The following is a 21,769-nucleotide window of genomic DNA, read 5'->3' on the forward strand; positions in this document are numbered from 1 at the left end:
TCTACGCCCGCGTGTGCAGCGTGCGCTCATCCCCCGCGGAATCAATTATACATTAGTCGTTCGGGAGCAGACGGTGGGCGGGAAGGAGGGAATATGTCCTTACCGAAATCCTTGTTATAATTTTTTCGGGTGGGGGGGGGTGGGGTTCATGGCGTGGTACGCCCACCACGCCATTCTGCGTAAGGATTTAGGGTGGTGTTTGTGGTTTGAAGACAAGAACACAGCCCCTCCTGAATATTTTATATCGCAGGAGTCTTTCCCCCCCTTCCCTCTGCATTTTATTGCGTGCGATGCAGTCATGTTGGTCGAGCTCTAAAGCTTTAAAAAAAATAAAATGAAAATAAATAAATAAATAAAAAAGAGAGCCTTCAAAAGGAGGGTTCCTCCGCTGCAAGGATCGTCCTCCGAATGCACCAGTGTTATTATTTGACCTCCCCTCCCTCCCTTTATCTTTGTCTGATCCACAAGCGCTGACAGGAGTGTTGAGCAATGATGAACATGGGGAAGGGAACGGGATAAATGGGGACGCGGCACTGAAAGGAACGGTAGATATTAAAATGGAGCCGGGGGAAGCATGTAGGGAAAGACCGAAAGGTGCTCAGGGCTTTCCAGGCCAAGCAAACAAGGGACTTTTTGCTAAGAAATTGTGAGGTGTCTTTTGGTGGGCATTTTCTTCACAATTCTTCAAAAGGAATACAGCATTAAAATCTTCCTAAGCTTAGTTTAAGGTTTCTAGATGATCAATTTAAAAACAAATACATAAAAATTCATGCAATAGGCTTAAGTTAAGATTAAACAGGAATTAATTCATTTGTTATCTTAATAATAATAATCTCACACACACACACACACACACACACACAGTTGGTATAAACAATTGACATCGATTGTGCACTTTCTAACACAATCAGTTAATTTGAACACATTTTGAGAAATAAGGTAAAAGTGTACCTGCAGACATACATACTTATTATGTAATAAGCCACAAAAACCATTGGATAAAATTGAATTTATTTATTTAAGATGTCCTATTCACAAATTTCCTTTGTACATTCATTATCATTTTGTTAAATAGAAAATAATAACACCTGGACATGCATGTCTTATTTTGTGAGCAAGTGTTAAATGTGATTAATGGCATATTCTTTTTACAATGGAAAGTTATGGATACGTCTTATAATATATATACAAAAACAAATAAATGCAACCTCAAAAGGGAAAAAAACGAATAAAAATCAATTTTCACAATGCACCATTCAAAAGATGTTACCTGTTATTGGCCAGCAATATCCAACATTTAAGTCCTGTCTTAATATCCTGTCTCTTTCATCTTCTTTTCAACCGTAGACATCAAAGTTCCCACGGAATCGTTAAAAATAAATTGACAACAACAGCGCCTCTGCTTTACTCCCATAATGACGTTGATAACCGTACGCTATAAGATGACCACACAATGCATTGAAACAAGCAGGAAAAAAAATAAAAATTGACGTTACACATTTTGGAATTGAAATGGGGGATAAATGGATAAAAGGCGTGACGGATAAAAGCAAGGCATGTGGTGTTTGCCGTCGAGAAGGGGAAAAAAAACAACAAAAAACCTGAGTCCAATAGTCCTTTGTGAAGTAGCAGAAGGCGAGGCGGGCTCGAACCGTGTGGCACGTCAGAACGTCGGTTCCCCTGCGGGGCTTTTGGATTAGTTCCAGAAGGTTAAATGTGTTTCCGCCCGCCAAAGTGAACGCGTCGGGGCCGCCGTCGTTTAAAACCAGATCGGCAGTCACTTCCAGTTTAGCTAAGGCCACGTCGCCGGTGGGAGCCGGAGGGGATCCAACGGAAATCCTTCAGTTAAACAGGCACAATTCTCGAAAACAAACAAACAAAAAACCCCCCAACAAAACAGAGGCGGCGGGCTCGCCGTGGTATGAACCGTAGCAATCTGCTGGGAAACATTTAGACGCTGGAATTCAGCTCAACGGTTAATAAAATACCCGGCGTTCCGCGTCAGGTTTGAACCCTGACTTTTTGTGCACTGTTCAGATGGAACACCGTGATGATCTAGTGAGAACAAACTTCATCGAGCGGCTGAGTAGCGAGGGATGCACGGACCATGCGCTTGCACTCAAAAAAACCCCCCAAAAAAACACTCAGCTGTACGTAACAAGGATCCAGCTTTATTTCGTAACGGACTTTGTTGAAACTAAACCGGTGAATGAGTCTGAGTCAATGACTCAGAAGAATAAAAACGCCAGGGTCTCCAAAGTGGCCCTATTCACCGATATTTGCACCAAAAAGTTTGGTGTGTCGTTATTGGGAACGGACAGGGAGCCGACATCTTGAGAGAATGCGATCGCGGCCGTGCATTCCTGTGAAAGCAGGGATGCGCCTTCATGCTTAACGGAACCGGCTGCCGCAATCACTTGCTAACGGAGCTGACTGCAAATGGGAAGCACGGAAGGAGAGACGGTGGCCCTCCGCTGAGCAACAGGTGGGCCAGTCCGACTTCCTCGACAGGACGTTGGCTTACGCAAAGAGGAGGCCGGGCGCCGAGTAACACCATTAGAAAAGGTAGTGTAGACGCTGAGAAACGACAGCGAAGCAACATGTGATTCCAAGGACAAAAACAGCGCGTGACAGAGAGGGAGCGATCGGGGCGTTTCCCAAGGCTCCGACGGCATCGGCGATGGCGGTGCGTGCACCAGCGGCCAGCGTGCCAAAACAGTTCCATTTTAGATGTGGGTTATTTTATTTGACGGCTGCTTGGAATGAAACCGTGCGTAACGGGGACACTTCCTCCCCGACGCGCAGAAAACCAATCCACGAGTCATGCTCCGCTCCACCGTGCCCCACACCGTTTTTATGGGGTGTGGCCGTCGAGGGAGCACAGAGAGCTTAAACGTTATCCCTGTGCGTTTTCTAAGCTTCTATCGGTTTTATTCTGCTATTGTAATGCACACTGACTGGAAAAAAAGAAAAAAAAAAAAAAAACACAGAAAAAAAGAATCCTCGACTTTTTTTTCCCCGACTGATGATTCGACTCGTCTACTTTTGGGGGGGGGGGGGGGGGGCAGCCCTAATTCATATAAAATATGTGAGAAACATCTTCCTGCGTATGTACCGGTGTTGATTACACCGTGAAACCGTACGTTCGTGCCACAGGTGCAACAGTGCTCCAGGTTCAAACGACGGAGCTTCTGTAGAGCGAGACGCGAGTTACTCCACTGAACGTTATCAAACCTTATTTACACCAGGTCGTCTTAGACTTGATTCTACGATAATAACCGCGCTCGCCCCAGATTCTCAAGAGACCGAGGAGGAAGACGAGCGGCAGAAGTTGAACGCGCCTCAACCCCTGGAACAGCTTGTGTTTGAGGGGGAGTAGAGGTGTCTTGCTGAAGGACACTTCTAGAAGCGACACGGGGCGTTCCTCCACCCGGCCCCCCAAAAAACCCCGCTCTTCATTTAAACGTCAGGAGAATTCCGGCCTCTCCAGCTCGCCGCCCCGTTTCCTCTATGAGCTCGATGTGAGCGCAGGTTACCGACCTACTTCCACGAGGCTCCACCACCAACCGTCACCGGAAACGATCCCGTACGCAAACGAAAAGGGATTCCCGGCTCGAGAGGCCGGACAGATAAGGGTGAAGGAGGGAGGTTGAGCGAGCGCTGAAAAGTTCTACTGGGCGCCGACGCCGTCTAGCCGTTCACCCCGCCCCTCGGATTGGATGACACAAAAACATTTCCATTTACAAAACGGTGACACACAGACCTCCGCTCCCGCCTCCTGTAGTGTGGAAGGAAATCCAGGCATTGCTCTACAAAAAAAAGCAAAAAAGAAGGGGAAAAAAAGAAAAAAGAAAAAAAAGAACCGTCTTATCCTCGGGATCCACCTTAACAGACAATTGTAAATGACTTGGGGTCTGTGTGTGTGTGTGTGTGTGTGTGTGTGTGTGTGTGTGTGTGTGTGTGTGTGCGCCTATCAGCACCAGGGCTCCCTCTGCGCCCGGCCGCGGGCCAGGCTGTCGGCTCTCTGCCAGGCGCTCCTCATCAGGGCCAGGGCCTCGCCGCAGCGCTTCTGGACCGAGGGGTCCGACACCGCCGTACGGCACAAGCCCACCTGGGGAGGGGGTTGACAAGGTTGAGACACGTCCTCAACAAAATTAACAAGATAAATGTCTATGTCATACTTTATATCACTTACGCTGTTGTGTATTTTTTATTTTAGTATTTTTTTAAACTGTGTTTGAATCACTTTATTACTGTCTTGTAAAAGTACAACTACCTAAGAAACTACTCAACCTTCAATACACACTACGTTAGAATTGGATCGTAATGACTGACGTGTAATCTATTTTTCCACACTTCTGTGTGTCAAAAAATTAGTCATTTTTAATTGGTGGTGTTTTTCCCAATAGCGACACCCTATTCTATGGTTCGTTACACTGTGGGTGCCACCCCATAATGACATCGTCATCTCCGTTCTCCCACCTGGAAAATCTCTTCCCAGGCGCTCTCCAGGACCTCCAGAAGACGGTCTCTCTCCTCACAGCCGCTGAAGTACAGCACCCAGGGAGGGAGAAACTGGGCCCGATCCTCAGTGAACTCCTACACAAAAGCAAAAAAAAAAAAAAGGATCACACACACTATCATACTATCACACACACACTATCACACACACTATCATACACACTATGACACTCACTATCATACACACTATCATACACACTATCATACTATCACACACACTATGACACTCACTATCATACACACTCATGCTATCACACACACACACACACTGACACTCACTATCACACAAACTAGCATACTATCTATCGATAAGGTATGGCATGAAGTTGGGACACAACATTTATTTTGAAAAACACAGGAAGTACGGATTTCCCGTTTATTAAACTTGACTCGTGAGGTAACGCCCTGCTAAAAGGTGTACTGCTGTGTATGCTGTGTATCACAAAAACTTCCTGTTTCTTTGCTTATGGCGGGACCGCTAGAAAAAAATTGATGCAAGGTGAATTCTGGGTGGCAACAAACCAAGTTAAATCACTACATTTCTTAATCCACGGACAACTATGTTCTGCGTTGTGTGAACTGATGTGCAGCAGCCGTGGCCAAAATAACACAAAGGATGCAGAATCTGCAAAAGCAAAGTCATCCTTTAAAGTGTTAATCCACTTTAAAGGATGTATTTGACATTTATCCTACATATATTTAGCTGGCACTTTATTTAAATGTACCAATCAATGTAGTTGTGTAGTGAATGTATTTTTATGTGTTACTTGATTTTTGCTTTTTCCATTGTTGGTGGCGGGGTCCGCCTTTCCCGGCAACAACACACAGATCGGGCATGCTCAACAAGTGAACTGCAGCCACGGTGAATAAACCAGCGTCGCTGGTTTCAGTCAGTAAACCGTCGATATGGACGAACGTTCACAAAACAGCCCCACCCCCTAGAGCGACAGGGGAAAAATAAACAAACCGATCGATCTGAATACTTTCGAAAAATAAAATAAAAGTGATCTTCGCGAAACTGAGAGAACGGAACATAGAAATAAAAAAATAAAAAAATAAAAATAACCCTTTCCTCCTGATGGAAGGAACAGCGCTCATGCGGGAGGAAGGGATAAAACTGGGCTCACTATGACGCAGTACGCCTTGCCGGCCTCCAGGCTGACGGAGGTGACGTCGCAGAGGTCGGCACCACCCAGCGAGCGGAAGAAGCTGGTCTGGCAGTCCTGGTGGCACGTCAGCAGCTTCCTGTCTGTCACCACCAGACAACAGGGGATGCATGGGTTGGGGGCTATGCCCTGTGGGATCACCTGGGGGGCAATTAAATGGGAGAGTTTCATTAAAAAAATTGTTCGCTGCACGTTATACTGAAATACCTGCGAGAACAGTATCATCTGTATTTTCTGTTTGAGTAGGTTTGGACGTGATAATAAGTTGTTGTTTTTATTTCCTAATTGGACCAGAATGAAAACAAATTTGAACAATAGTTTGAACAACATTGCACAAACACAACATTTTCAAGTTCTAATTCCTAAATGGGAAACGCCTGGTGGAAACCACTCTGGTCAAAAGACGGGCAGTACCATTTCCTGATACACTCAGTAGGGCCTTCAGTATAAGTCGATTATTTGGGCAACCCAGTATTGGGCAAGTCGTTCAGACAATGACTGGAGGATCGCATTATACAGGGGAAAAAAAACAAAAAAAACAAACGAAAAATTTCAGCAACGAAGAAAGAACCTAAATTAACAGCCTGTTCAATTTGTGCAACAGAAACAGGAATGACTTGTCTGCCTGGCAACATTGCCGCCTTCCTCGGTTACGGTGAAACATTCCTTCTGCCGTGCGTCGCCCGGAGAAAAACCACTGCGTCGCGGCAGATTTGCTTCCCAACTATTTGTGAACTATGTTCCACGATGCGCTTCACAGCTGGACTGTGGCACGCTGCGGCCTCAGCCGCACTGGTTGGGAGAAGGTAATATCTCAACTGTTTAACAGGGTGTTTGAAACTAATATGAAGAAATGGCTACAAATACAAAATATCAGCTTTTAAAATACACTCCTCCTCCTCCTCCTCCTTCTCCTTCTCCTCCTCCTCCTCCTCACCCCTTTGGAGACGGACTGGCAAAGCAGCTGCATCCAGTCGGCCATCTCCTGCTCGTCGTTGGCGCTGAGCTCCAGCGGCTGGCGCTCCGTCAGGATGACCTGGAAGGCATGCGGGCGCTCCGTGCTGTTGGAGCGACGGCAGCCTCCGCAGTGCTCCCCTCTGACGAGGGTGGGGGTGGGGGTGGGGTGGGGGGACAGAAATGGATCGTCGCATATTCTGAGTGTTTGGAACGGATGGTCAGCCCGCGCCTGGGGTCAGGACCGCAAGATGTAAGAGCTTGGCACGTTGTCACGTTGCCCTGTGTTTCCGCAGTGGTTGAAAAGACGAAAAGATAAATAACTGTGTCTGTAAAACACCACGTTCTGCTCAGGGTTCATTCTGGCATTCCACGTGACCACATCTAAATACGTTTCCACACTAGCGTTGTAAAAATAGTGGCGGATGACAGCGGCGGGGGTGGGGTCACACCAAGAACCCGGTCCCCTCCCACTGCTCTTGGGAGGGAACACAATGTAATTGATTGATTATCATTATCACCATTTGCCTCTTTTACCCGTCGCGAGAGACCACTCACCCCATGGTGATGGACATCAGGGGCGCCACGTCAGTTCTCTCCGCATACTGGTAGAGCATCCCTTTACTGTGGAGGGAACAGGTGACTCCACAACTTGAAATTCACATGAAAGAGGAAACTTTTCACCCGAGGAAACATACTGCGGTTCAGTCTTTATTGTGAGTATGAGACTATGCACCTGAGCACAAGGTAGCAGCTCCTCCACAGCTCCTTCCCCAGGTAGGTGGAGCCCGCCCTGTAGAGCAGCACGCCCTCCTTGGTGCTGGAGGACCCTCCCGAGGGGCCTCCCTGCGGGGACAGGGCCATGTCCATGGGGTCCTCCCAGTGGACCAGTGAGTAGAGGCGGATAGACACTTCAGACGCCTGCGGGTGGAGGAGGGAAACCTTCAACACATCTTTCAACTTGAAAAAACAAACATCGCAACGCCCTGGAAAATAAATAAATAAATAAATAAATAATCCCTAGTTTCCATTCAACATCTGTGGATCAGTGAAAGCTCCGACTCCTTGGAGAACAGAGAGCGTTTCCCAGAATGACGAATGCATTTTCTATAAACTGCACTTCCTCCTTGCACAAAGAACTTCCACATAAATGCTATTTATGACACACACAACAATGTGAAATACAACAATACATTTACACTTCCGCACTGCGTCCTCGTTTCCAACGTTGGAAACCAGGTCCCGACTCGAAGCGTTTCACATTCATTTAGCGTAACGTCCAAAGTCACCCGTTTGTCCGTGCCCTCTGGGCGCGGCAGGCTGGGCAACTGCTACAAGTTGCTCCTTAAATGTTAGCTGTGATTGAAGCGGCGAGGTTAACCAAAGCCAGAATTTTCAATTACACACTTCTACACACTGGGAGAAGTGACAATCATGGCGCTAAAGGGACAGTGCAGGATTCTTTATGTTCATCTAAATTTCAAACGTCTTCCAAGGTGCAGCGTTTGGAAAGGAGGAGGAGAATTTAAAAATCACATCCAAATATGGAAAGCATTCTTCTGGAGGCGCGACCTTGTTCTGCGTTTGGCACATGATGAAATTAAAGAATGAGTTTTGGACGTCCGATGAGTTACGTCCATCTACGAATAGGCAGGTGTAGCAGGTCGTGTGAAGGCAGGAATTAGGGTGGAGGTACACTAAATAAGAATTAGTGTAATTAAGAAGGGTGTAATAGTAGTAGTGTAATAGGGTAATTCATTTGTGTTCAGGACAAGATGAGAACAAATTGGGGGGGTGATCATGGTTCTTGCTGTGTTCTCTGCGTGAACTTTGTTTTTCCATCTTTCTCTCGTTCTGCGACCCCCCCTTGTCGTGATTGGTCCAAATGCTGTTCCGTCATGGCAGGGGATGTACTTCAGCCTCCTTTTCTGGGTCTTTCATCCTGCTCCTTTTCCCGGGTGAACAAGCTTGTTTTTTCCTGAGCCGCAACATTCAGAGTATGTTCTATAGATAACTGGTAAAAAAACGGTCAACAAGGCTGAATCTGAGTCAGTGTGTGTGTGTGTGTGTGTGTGTGTGTGTGTGTGTGTGTGTGTGTGTGTGTGTGTGTGTGTGTGTGTGTGTGTGTGTGTGTGTGTGTGTGTGTGTGTATGTGTGTGTATGTGTGTGTGTGTGTTTTCTCCTCCAGCGCTGCGCCACGTTCATAGCGCACAGCACATCCTGTGCAGTTCCTGTGTTTTCATTTTAGATCTTTTGTCTTGGTTAGTTTCTACTTGTATGACACAAACATTTAAAAACAAGGGACGTTCCACCTTGCATCAGGACAGTGGATTGTGTAATGGAGAGAGTGATCTGCGGTCCGACCGTTCCAGTGTCTCCGGAAATAGATGCGACTTCATTTTATATGTATTTATTTTGAGGAGCGCGGCACCCGGACGGCAGAGGTAAAGAAAAGCCCCGGTCACTATTTGAGGAAACATAGGTGCTGTCAATAAATTACATTGAGTCCTGATTTCACTATTTATTGACTTTTTTCATCTCTAAGTAAAGAAAAAACACCTCCCACTTCCCCTCGCTGTCGTGTTTGTGCTTCTTTCACCATTGAGTTCTCATTGAGTTCTTACTGGGTATCCTGCTGACGGTGTTCTGGGGCATGTTCTCCGGTGGTTCTGACGTCTTTTGTTCTCGTGTCTTTTTAAGTCTTATCTCCACCTTTAGGGTTTCAGAAAATCTGAAATGTTGACTGATGCAGAAGAACTTGACTAATTTTGAGCTCTACAGTATGTTGAAAATAAGACTAGACTATCAAGACTACTGAATGAATTTTATGTTGTAATATTTGTGAAATTTTAAGACGTTTTAAGGACCTCCGGACACCGTGAAGCAGCACACGTCCCCACAGAGCTCTGACTGAACATGTATCAGCTGGCGTACCTCACAGTGAGACTCCTGGGAGACAAACTTGGTGAGTGCCAGCTTCTCCATGGTGGCATCTGTCAGGACGGAGGGGTAGGGGGGCTCCCGGCAGCCCTTCACCATGGCCGACTTCAGGGCAGACAGGAACCACCTGAAATATAGAGGAGGGTGAGGAGGAGGAGGAGGAATGGGATTTAACAAAGACAAAAAAGTAATACTGCAGACGCTTCTCAGACACAGGCGGGAAAAACACTCACACAGTCAGCGAGGAGTCAGCCGTGTCCAACAGGAATTGCCGTCGCCGGTTGGTGCAGACCAACGTCAACATCTGCTGATCCAGCCCCACCTGGGGGACGGGTGGGGGGCGTTTAAGCGAAGCCCCTCGGAAACGAGTTGTGAGTGCAACTGAAGCCGTTGTTAGAAAAACAAGGGAATGCTCTGGAGTGGAACTGCTGACTTACTGAGACGTAGTCCAGCTCGTTGTAAGACACAGCGTCTTCCACCGTATAAGGCTTCTCCGCTGCACCTGAGCAGCGCAAGACAGAAACACCAAGAGTGGCAAAGAAACACGTCAATATAACACAAGACTGGATCTCGGCCCATGATCAAAACCTCCTCCAGTCCACCCCCCCCCCCCCTTTTTTTTTTTTTAAACCTCGGGATAAAAAAAAAAACGAAAACATTGTGTTTGTGAATTGCTACAAGATGAAAAAAAACCCCCAAAAAAAACAAAAACACCCTGTTGTTCTACCTTTAATTTATGGAATACATTTCAGCGTTAACTGCAAAACAATTGACTCCAGTTACTTTGTGTTATTTGTAATGTGAAGGGTTTGCATGTGGCACAGTGCTTGCACTGCTGCCTCAAAGCAAGAAGGTCCTGGGTTGGATTCCCGCCTGGGGGCGCTGTTGGCACTGCGCTCAGAGGGGTTATCTCCAGATGAGGGGCCTTTCTGTGTGGAGTTTGCATGTTCCCCCCGTGCTCACATGGGGTTTCCTCCATATAACACCGGTAAGGACCCCCACCAAAAACATGCAGAAGGTCGTCGTGGTCTGACCAGCGATGGACGTTTGGAGTTGGTCCCCGGGGGCTGTAGGCTGCCCACTGTACCTGGCTGCCCCCCCGGAGGAAGGAAAAGCCGAGGATGGGTTAAATGCAGAGAACATGTTTCAGCGGTCACCATTTGAATCAGGTGTGTGTGTGTGTGTGTGTGTGTGTGTGTGTGTGTGTGTGTGTGTGTGTGTGTGTGTGTGTGTGTGTCTCACCATCCCCGCATGGCGAGTGTGCCAGTGAGTGTGCATGGGGTGTGTGCCGTATGATATAAAAAATAAAAAATTTAAATCGTTCCTTCCTTGCATTGGTATTGTATCGTTGCTGTGGAAAACCATTTTTGTTTGAGTCACTCACCCTTTCTGAGCAGGTAGATGTAGCAGTCTGTCAGCAGCAGGTAGAGGGGCTGCAAGTCCCCCTCCATGTGGCCTGTGCTCATTCTCACCATCTGGGAGACGCAGAAAATAACCCTTGTTTACAATTTCATCGTCAATGTTTTTTCCCGCGCAGAAATTTACTGTTTGGGCAACATATACTGTATGTCCAACATACATGTGGCGCGAAACCATATATGACACTATAACAAAGTCCAAAGATCATGCAAATGTTGCCTTGGTGACTGATTTTTTTAAACCGTATTTACAAGTATTAAGCACATTATGCACATTTAAATCATCAAATCAAACATACAATTTGTTTGGAAGTTAGCCCACACTATCCGGGGTGACCCTGCTATAATAAATAAAGGAATTGATTGTTGTGGGCCTTGAGGTGGCAGTGAGGGTGCGAACCTTGGAGAGCTGCTCTTCATTCTCTCTGAATACATGAATCATGAGGAGCAGCAGGTGGTTGTTGTCCACCCTGGAATAAAAACAGGGAGAACGGTGTCAAAACACACCGCCATGACGGATCCTTCCTAATGATAATGTGCTTGACGACTCTTCGCTGACAGTAATCCGGACATCAGCAAGTGGATCAGAACAGTGACCTGCCTTTCCACTTCTCAATGCCAACTAGCCAACAAATTTTAAATAAGAGAACATGTAGCTTGGTGAGCTATTTACTTGAATTCCGCAGGATGAAAGCTTTCTGTGGGACTGAGCCTCCCCTCTTGCGGTTCATCTTTTGCATCCCTATCTTCCGTTGCATTCCCGACCGACAGTTCCAGCTCCTTCTCCTCCTCCTCATTTAAGGTGGGCTCCTGTCCCTCCTCCGCCTCTGCCTCTCCATCAGCTTCATGGTCACCGTTAACAGCCTCTGACTGGCCATGCCCTGCAGGGTCATTGTGGCCACCACCCTTGGGAGCAGGGTCTGGACTGTGGGCGGTAAAGCTGTAGAAGTCCGTGGGTGCGTGGGAGGAGGCCGACTCCCCCGGGGCTGGGTCGGGCGGCTCTCCCCCGGCGTCCTGGCGAAAGGGCTGCTGCGTCGGCAGCTGGGCGCCCGAGTGGGTGGAAACCTCGTTGTCGTTCTTCTCTTCCTCCTCTGGGCCCCAGCCCTCGCCGGCATCCAGAGAGCCGTTCAGCCGGTCCATGACGTCGCGCAGGGGCTGGCCCACCACCTCCATGGAGGTGTCAGTCATCTGCGGGAGCCGCAGGAGGGCCTCCGCATCGTCCTCTGCCTGGATGTCCGCCGCTCCCCTTCCGCTCCGCCTCCTCGCCGTCTCCGCCCTGGAGCAGGTGGAGGCAGCAACCTCCTCTCCCGGCCCTTCGCCGTCGTCTGTCGCATGCGAGCCGTTGTCCGTTTCGGAGTTGTGGAGGCTGCTTGCGGAGCCCGTGGAGCCCTTCCCACGTCGTTTCTTGGCTGGCTTCCTTCGTCTGGCCACCCTGGAAGTCGATAACGGTTAGCCGTGGTCCCTCCGATGTGAATCTTAGTTAATTATCTATTCATACAAACTTGGGGCACGAAGAAACAACCTGCTAATCATAAAATCATAGACCAAGGTGAGCGCTACCTGATGACCTCCAGCTCAGTGCTGCCGCTTTGGGTGTCTTCTCCGGTGGTGAAGGAGTCACGGCGGCATGCAACGTGGACGGGGGTGACGTTTGCCGAGGTGCTTGTTGTGTTTGAGTTATCGTTGAAGGGGTTGTGTCTGAAGGTGGGGCTGAGCGACGGTGAGGGGAGATGGGGGGGGGGGAGGAGGAGGAGGAGGGACCACCTTCGCCGTCACCACCGCAGAGCCGATCGTGGCGCCGGCTCGGAGGACCCCCGAGTCGCTGACCACCGTGTGGGGATCGGAGCCGCTGGAGCGCGGACAGCTGGCTGGGTCCGTGAGGTCGCCCTCTAAAACGATGGCCGATATGGGGACACTGAGTTAGTGCAGAGGCAGCGTTCGTGCATATTTATATCTTGACATTACACACACAGCCATGTTAGGGGGTTGCGGGGTGGTTCCGCAGAAGGGTCAGAGCGGCACGGACATGGTGTTTAAGCAGGCAGCAGCTTTCTTTGCAGCGGCACCGGCCTTGGTCAAACCTTACGTTCATATGCTCGTTTATATGTTCATATAAAAGAAGAAAAGAAGTGTAAACCTTGTTACAACATGACTGAAGCTGCAAGAGCTAAGCTGAGCTGAACATAGGTCAGTGCACACAACTCGAGAGAAACATTCCGAAAGATGCACGAAACAGACAGACAGACAGAGACAGAGTGAGCACCAGCTGCATCAGTCGTTCCCCTTTTTTCTTTTGTGGCATTAGAAGCATTAGAAGCTCACAACAAACCATTATACAGTAGACAAACCATGCCTTACTTTCCAAAGATCCATGAGAAAATGTAATTGAGAATTTGGCTACAGCAATAAAGATTAAGGCCAATTAACCATATGACACATCACCCCTACGCCTTAATATCAATCCAATCATCCTTGCAATGTGAGCCACTCTCTGGTCATTTGTATTGACCATCCATGTCATCGCCTCGAGTCAAACACCCAAACCGGACCCTGCATGCAGACAACACATACTGCGGGGTGGACATGCATGATGCTACGACGGAGGTTTGGGGAGAAGCGAGGGCGGGGAGGAGGGGGGTCAGTGAGTGACGGGACGGGTGGATGGGGGCGGTTCACCAATGTCCCACCTTCCCAGTCTGCACTTGGCAATGACTGCAACACGGGGAAGATGTCACCGAAATCATAATCTAAAAAGAAAAATAGATAAAAATAAAAAAAATAAAAAATGGGGAGGGACATTTTACATTGGAAAGAGACAGTGGAGACAGGAAGTTAAGAATGACAGGAACAGAAAAAATAAATAAATAAAAATTAAAACACAAATAATACCAGCAGACATAATGGAAGGGGTGGTAGACAAAACGGAACTGGTGAGGGAAGCAACTACTGTATAGATACTGAAGTTTTAAAGCATTCACACCATTGCCCCGATGAGAAGCCTGAGGGAGAGCTTGTTTTCTCCAGTACAACAGGGAGTAGTTTGCTCAGCTGGACATTTCCCATGTTCCATGGCTTCCACCCATTGTATTATAGCTGGGCCTAATTATGGCATTTTTTTTTTGTTGTATATTTCAAAATGTTTTTTTTTTTATTTTTTTATTATATATATATATATATATATATATATATATATATATATAATTTCTTTTTTTATAATCAAAATATCAACATTTACTGCCACATATTGATTTCCTATTTATTTTCTACTATTTAAAATGGGTAAAATCGTATTTCATTGTAGCGTGCAGTGCATTGATTCTCTCTCTCTCTCTGACAACAGACTACTCTGTAAAGAGCCTCTTCTCTCCGCGCACACTTTGAATCAAAAACATGATCATGCGCGGTGTGTTTTAAACATCCCGTCAGGTTGGCCACCTGGTACCACTATAGCACCGGTTCCTACCGGACCGAATTGCAATGCAGATTTCGGTGCCTCATTTTGATGCCATGCCAGTGCTGCAGACTGAAATATCCGCCCTCCCCTCCGGTGCTCCAAAAGCACACGCGCCTTCACTAAACATTATGGTTTTGAGCGCTCGTCAATGTCACATTATAAAAGAGGCGGGTCGTAAAACTATTTACAACAGATAACGTCCGGTTCATACAAACTGTCAGTTATTATAAACATGTGAAGTGCTGCTTGAAAGTATGTGAACCCCTTGAGCAGATGAGATGTTTCTTTTGTTTTACCATGATTTTCTTATTTTATCATCACCAGCTTTTATGTATGAAATGTCAGATATATGTTTATTAATTGCATGTGGGACTTGTTTAAGTAGCCCAAAAATCACATGAAACATGGAATTAGTGTATGTGCAAAAGTAAGTGAACCCTCCGCTGCATTGGTTAAGTCAAGCAGGTAACAGACTCAGGTGAAACACATTTGGGTGCTTAATTAATCATTTAAGCAGACCAATGAAATGAGACATCCTTGGGAAAGGGTTTGGCCTGCACTAATTAAAAGGGAGAGGAAACCAACCAAACCAACAATGCTGAGCGTAAAGGAGATAGCCGAGGACATGAAGAAGAGGGTAGAGACAGCCCATCAGCCTGGGGAGGGCTATAAGACCATCTCCAAAGGATTCCAGCTCCATCCATCCACTGTAAGACAAATAATTTACAAATGGAGGGCCTTCAACATGACAGCAACTCTGCCTAGAAATGGATGCCCATCAAAACTATCACCCAGAAGCACCAGAAAAATAATGAATCAGGTAAAGGCCAACCCACACATCACCTCTAGAGAGTTGCAGCCCTCTCTGGTAGCATCTGGGACAAATGTGCATGCATCTACAATCAGATGAAAATTGAATAGCCCTGACATTCATGGGAGGGTTGCTAGAAGGAAGCCTCTGCTCTCAAAAAAGAACAAAGCTGCCCGTTTCAACTTTGCCAGAGAGCACTTGGACAAACCAGGGGCCCTCTGGAAGTCCATTCTCTGGACAGACTAGTCCAAAATACAATCATTTGGTCACAATCAAAACCACCATGTTTGGAGAAAAGCCAACACTGCATATGAAGAAAAGAACTTCCTCCCAACAGTGAAGCATGGTGGTGGAAACGTGAAGGTCTGGGGCTGCTTTTCTGCTTCTGGGCCTGGACGACTCCATATTATCCGAGGAACCATGAATTCTCAGGCATGTCAACAAATTCTTGACCAGAATCTCCCGCCATCAGTCAGGGAAGCTGGGATGAAAAACTTCAGCACAACATTCCAGCAAAACTACAAAGGAATGGCTTCAGAGAAAGCGGATTCGTACTCTGGATTGGCCCAGTCAAAGTTCAGACCTTAATCCAATTGAAATGTTGTGGCCAGACTTGAAGAAGTTGATACATACTAGATGTCCCTCCAACTGGCTGGGTTCTGCAAGGAGGAGTGGGCAAAAATCCCCATAAGCAGATGCGAGAGACTGGTTAGTGGTTACAGAAGACGTTTGGTTGAAGTAATGGCTGTGAAAGGAGGAGCCACAAGCTACTAATAAGAGGGTTCATACATACTTTTGTCACACTTAAATGATTCAGATCATCAAACAAATTTAAATATTAGACAAAGATAACACATGTAAACACAAAATGCAGTTTTTAAATGAAGGGGTTTATTATTGAGGGGGGGGGGGGGAATCCAAACCTAGATGGCCCTGTGTGGACTTAAATAGGACCTGCCTGACAATGTGAAGCAGACCAAAAGATCCTCAAAAGCTAGACCTCATGCTGTGATCCAAAGGAATTCAGGAACAAATGAGAGAAAGTAATTGCGATCTATCAGTCTGTAAAAGGTTATAAAGCCATTTCCAAAGCTTTGGGACTCCAGCGAACCACAGTGAGAGCCATTATCCAGATGGCAAAAACATGCAACAGTGGTGAACCTTCCCAGGAGTGGCCGGCCGACCAAAATTACCCCAAGAGCGCAGTGACGACTTATCCAAGAGGTCACAAAAGACCCCACAACATCCAAAGAACTGCAGGACTCACTTGCCTCAGTTAAGGTCAGTGTTCATGACTCCGCCATAAGAAAGAGACTGGGCAAAAATGGCCTGCATGGCAGAATTCCAAGACGAAAACCACTGCTGACCAAAAAGAACAAAGGCTCGACTCAGTTATGCCAGAAAACATCTTGATGATCCCCAAGACTTTTGGGAAAATAATGTGGACTGACGAGACAAAAGTTGAACTTTTTGGAAGGTGTGTGTCCCATTACATCTGGCGTAAAAGCAACACAGCATTTCAGAAAAGAAACATCATACCAACAGTAAAATATGGTGGTGGTCGTGTGATGGTCTGGGGCTGTTTTGCTGCTTCAGGACCTGGAGGACTTGCTGTGGTAAATGGGACCATGAATTCTGCTGTCTACCAAAAGATCCTGAAGAAGACTGTCCGGCCATTTGTTTGTGACCTCAAGCTGAAGCGCACTTGGGTTCTGCAGCAGGACAATGATCCAAAACACACCAGCAAGTCCACCTCTGAATGGCTTAAGAAAAACAAAATGAAGACTTCGGAGAGGCCTAGTCGAAGTCCTCACCTGAGTCAGATTGAGATGCTGTGGCATGACCTTTTTAAAAAAAAAAAAAAAAAAAAAAAAAAAAAAACTTCACGCTCAAACCCTCCAATGTGGCTGAACTACAACAATTCTGCGGAGATGAATGAGCCAAAATACCTCCACAGCGCTGTAAAAGACTCATTGCCAGTTATCGCAAACGCTTGATTGCAGTTGTTGCTGCTAAGGGTGGCCCAACCACTTATTAGGTTTATGGGGCAATCACTTTTTCACACAGGGCCATGTAGGTTTGGATTTTTTATTTTTTTTTCCTGCTTAATAAACACCTTAATTTAAAAACTGCATTTTGTGTTATCCTTGTCTAACCCACTTTTTCACACCACTGTATGTTTGAGGTTATTTTAATTTATTTTTTACAAAAACAGTGACTGTCTGGAGGGTTCAAACTTTTAAGCAGCTGTGTGTGTGTGTGTGTGTGTGTGTTTTTAACAAATGTTATTTTACTGAGTTTCCTCATTGAACAGGGGAAATTCTCAGTGTAAGGTTAATTACATCACTATTATACTTATACTGGGTTTTAAGCCCATTTTGCAAAAAAACATACTTCACCGACAGTCATGTCCAGTGGTACTGTCAGACTGAAACTTGACCTACCAGTGAAAATATTTTTACAAATTCTGAAGCCTCAACTGGACACGTGCCGCAGTGCATTATAGCGTTTCGCATGCGGAATGTGAATCTCTATAGGAATGACCGGATTTCTGGTTTGTTCTTGTCGTATTCAGTGTTAGGCAGGCTTATGCCTTCTCCAGCTAAACGGACCGACACTCTTAATTTCAATCAAAAGCACTTTTTTTGCTATGAGTCACATGTGACGGCCAAGAACAACTGCCACGTTGACTCAGCGCAAAAAAAAATAAAGAGCAGCGCTGGCTGCATTTCCATCTCCAGGGTGATGAGCATCACGATCAGCCTTTGTGTATTACACTACAGAACAAAACCAATTTTTAACTTCAGGAGGATTATGCTGAGAAGGGCAGAAAAAGAAAAGGGGAGAAGACCAGGGAAGTCAAACTGTGGCGGCCCTCACCTTCGCTGGAGGGGGCGATGGCGCTGTCGTCCCACTCCAGGTTGGTGGAGGTGAGAGAGGTGAAGGAGTGGAGAGACAAGCTGTCCGAGCTCGCCAGCCTCTCCTCAAAGTCCAGGAGGTTCTGGGGTTTGTAGTACTCTGGCATGTAGGGGGCCACGTCCAAATACGGCACATCCTGGGCCAGCCAAAACAAAATGGGCATTAGGGAAAGATGCAGGCTCTGCGACTTTGGCCGCCACGCCCTCTTAGAGTGGGCGGACGGGTTGCGACCGATAAGGTACTAACCAGCTCCAGGTCAAAGCGGATGAACTCCAGCCCTGACACCAGCGTGAGGAAGAGCGTGAGGTGGTCGTGGCTGCAGACCAGAGAGTTTCTAGCGGGAGGGGGAAAGGCGCGGAGCTTAGCAGTGGTCAAACGCACACGTGTCAAAAATGTCGGAAGAAAGTCGGGCTCCCCCGGGGCTCACTTGAAGTAGTATTTCTGCAACAAGGCTTGGTTCTCTTGGAAGAGGCGTAGGTAGCTTTCTAAGGAGCTCTCGCTCAGCGCCAGGTATAACCAGGCACGACCTACAAGAGGGGGAAAAACGCCCTTTTTAGAAGGACTTTGATCCACACAACACCGTCCTTTCTCGTCATTCTGCCACCGGACGTGAAAATAGGTCAAAGCCACAGTAAACAAATATGACCTATATGCTCAGTAAGGGCTTAGAACTTAAAATGGCTCCGTTCTTCAGCAAATTGGTATGTATTAACAAAGACATTACAACCATGTGACTCCCTTGTGAGACCGGTAAACACATGAAACAATGCGGCGGAGGCATTGTAGTGCGTGAAGTGTGCTTTTGGTGTGTGGGGTTAACAGCCGGCCTCTCACTTCGGCCGAGGTTGGTGGCTATGTTTTGGAGCTCGTCGATTTGGCGGACAGCCTCTCGCCTGGTGAAGTGCAGGACCAGCACCCAGTAGCCCGAGGAGATGTCCTGCAGCCTGTGGGGAGTGACAGGGAAACGATGGCAGAAACCACTCACATGTGGAACTACATAAAAAAACTGAAGGACAGGCGTCATGGGTTGCTCCCCTCCCCCGCTAGCTGCATTTTCTGTCTGCACGGAATCAGTTTCACTGCGGCAACGGTGCTCTATAAGAGCTCCTTACCCGTACAGCAGAGCATGGTCCAGATGCTCACACAGCCGCTGCAGGACGCAGTCGTGGTTCCTGATGGCAGGAGTCTCATCCTCACACGCGGCAAAGTAGCTCTGCAACTGCAGACAGACATTGTTTATCACGGGAAGAAGCTTCCGTGTTGCCTGGTTTGAGGGGATAGCTTTAGGCTTTGAGTCCTCCAATCGAAAGAGTTTAAATAAAGCAGTTTATGTTTCAATATTTGACACGGTAGCTCTCCTTTATTTGTACAGGGACGCTCAACTAAGAGGTAAGAGCAGTGCACTCGTTTTCAGAACGGGCCCCCTAAAAAAATACACAACAATGCAGCATGATCATTTTAGAGGAACACAAAGAAAATGTATTTAAGGTCACATAATAAAACGCATCATGCTTCATTAGAAACAAGTTTGTCGTCCAATAAAGAGTAAAAATCTTCGATGGGAAATAGTCGCTGTACCTTCACAACACTGTGGAGAACACTCCATTAATGTAGGGCAACCTGTTTCCCGTACCTCAGCATTAAAATGGGAAGGGTACCGGCACACTTAACACTACGGAACATTTTGCATCAATAACCAATCAATTTCCTGTGATGGTAAGGCGGTTCCGGTGGGGAAGATAAGCCACTATTTATAGAGGTTTGTCTGCTAAAGAAATTAGGGTAAAACACCGTGGGCGACAAAGCAGCTGGTTCCAACAGCAACGAGGAGGCGGCAATAACATTCCATGGCTGTGACCTTAGGGGCAGACAGTTGCATTCAGTGATGCCGACAGAGCCCTATTAATACTGATGGACCGGAAGCGTTGTGAGGAGTCAGAGACCTGCAATGTCGTAAGACGCTCACGCTCAAAAAAACAAAACAATAGTTAAATCAATAGCAAACTGTAAACCATGACCTCACCAGGCCCCGATTCTGGGGCAGTCGATCTGAAAGGAGACTGGGAACTGAGTCTGGGTTGAACATGTCAAGCTGGGAACGAGGCTTCACTGAACCGACTCGACCACAGGGTTATCATGCGATATTGGATTAGGAATGGGGTTTTTTATATGTATGTATGTATGTATGTATGTATGTATGTATGTATGTATGTATGTATGTATGTGTGTGTGTGTGTGTGTGTGTTTCCCAAAGGACAGCGTTTGAAACGTCCTGCCAGTAAAAAGCCAAACGCACATGCTGATCCGAAGCCTCCGAAGCCACCCGAGGTAAACAGGCGATCCTGTCCGTCCGGTTTGGGGGAAGGAGTCACAACCACAGACGCTGCCCATCGTGGCGTGCGAGAGAGAACCGTAAAGGAGAACCGAACATAACGAAACATGACGGAACGAGTCTGTTCTCGGCTCCCCGGGTGGCGAAAGTCACCGCACCGGTGGCATAAGAGTGCCGGGTGTGTTGACACGCTTTGCCGCAGTGAGGACAGGCGTCGCTCGCGGACTAGCGGCGACGTCGGACGACGCGGTCTCCGTGACACACCGCGACGCGAACGGAAACAAACCGAAAGATCAACTTGTTTTTTGGGGGGGAAAATGGGGTGATCGGGGTCGTGATGGGGCGAGGCCCCCCCGACCCCGACGAGACACCGCGATGTTGTGGTCGTCGGTTCGGACCCCTCTCTCTCTCTCTCTCTCTCTCTCTGCGGTTATTATTACCGTGTCAGCGGAACAAACCGTCGCGTTACCGGTAACCGTGCTTTAGCACCGTTAACGGAAGCGGTTCCTACCTTTTTAACGGACAGGGAGATGTTCTCCAGGATTCGATCCTTCACTTTGAGCGGATCCATCGCTGGTTTCCTCGGCGGCAGCCCGTCAGCTGACCCCCGTGCTGCGTTCCGGCGGAACTCGGAGATGCCCAACTCCCGAGTGGGCGGCCCCCCCCCCCCGCTCCGTCGCTTCTGTTCGGGGAGGAACGCGTGGACGCCCGCGGTGCGTGTGCGTCTGTTTCGGCGGTCTTGTGCGTTCTACAGGCGACACAACGAATGTCAACATCACAGCCGCGGGGTAGTGCGGGTTACACCGGAACAGGAACACATGCAACGGGAGCTTCGTTCGCCGTTAATGACGCGCGGCCCGGGATTAGGACGTCATTCGCGGCCCCTCGGCGCATTTAAAGAAGGCGGTACCAGGAGGTTTCATTTCTCCCGAGTTTCAACCGAACTGGAACGCAGCACCCCTCCGCCCTGCCAACGTGACGTCACGTATGCTAGCCCGTCGTACGCATAAACGCCGGCTGTTAGCCAACTGACGTTTTAATACGGAAACAACACAACCCGTCCGCCCCGCGGCTGGTCCAACAATGACATTTTGTTGCGTTAAGAGCGTCCCCGGTTGGATATCTCGCTTGCTAGCCTTAGCTAACGTAGCTAATGTCCTATGTCTATCTACGGTAACATGCAAGCTCATTCGGCTAGCTCACGTTAAGCGACCGTCACGTAGGCGGAGACTTGTGTGCTTCTAAAATTCCAAC

The 21,769-nt window shown here is 47.6% G+C and overlaps 1 protein-coding gene across 1 annotated transcript; it reads right to left on the reverse strand.

Moving 5' to 3' along the window:
* Window positions 1-1,031: 1,031 nt before the first annotated feature.
* Window positions 1,032-21,160, reverse strand: plekhm2 (pleckstrin homology domain containing, family M (with RUN domain) member 2). Its single transcript, XM_080015433.1, is given in 21 exon segments — window positions 1,032-4,111; window positions 4,483-4,599; window positions 5,649-5,828; window positions 6,625-6,784; window positions 7,200-7,265; window positions 7,378-7,562; window positions 9,576-9,708; window positions 9,815-9,903; window positions 10,019-10,083; window positions 10,966-11,056; window positions 11,400-11,469; window positions 11,673-12,431; window positions 12,560-12,712; window positions 12,714-12,888; window positions 13,687-13,746; window positions 18,145-18,319; window positions 18,430-18,517; window positions 18,611-18,710; window positions 19,018-19,127; window positions 19,296-19,402; window positions 21,027-21,160. Coding segments are annotated over 21 exon segments (3,081 nt in total). The 5' UTR covers window positions 21,087-21,160; the 3' UTR covers window positions 1,032-3,973.
* Window positions 21,161-21,769: the final 609 nt, after the last annotated feature.

This window comes from Zeus faber (assembly GCF_960531495.2).
Source record: "Zeus faber genome assembly, chromosome: 15".
Classification (NCBI taxonomy): Eukaryota; Metazoa; Chordata; class Actinopteri; order Zeiformes; family Zeidae; genus Zeus; species Zeus faber.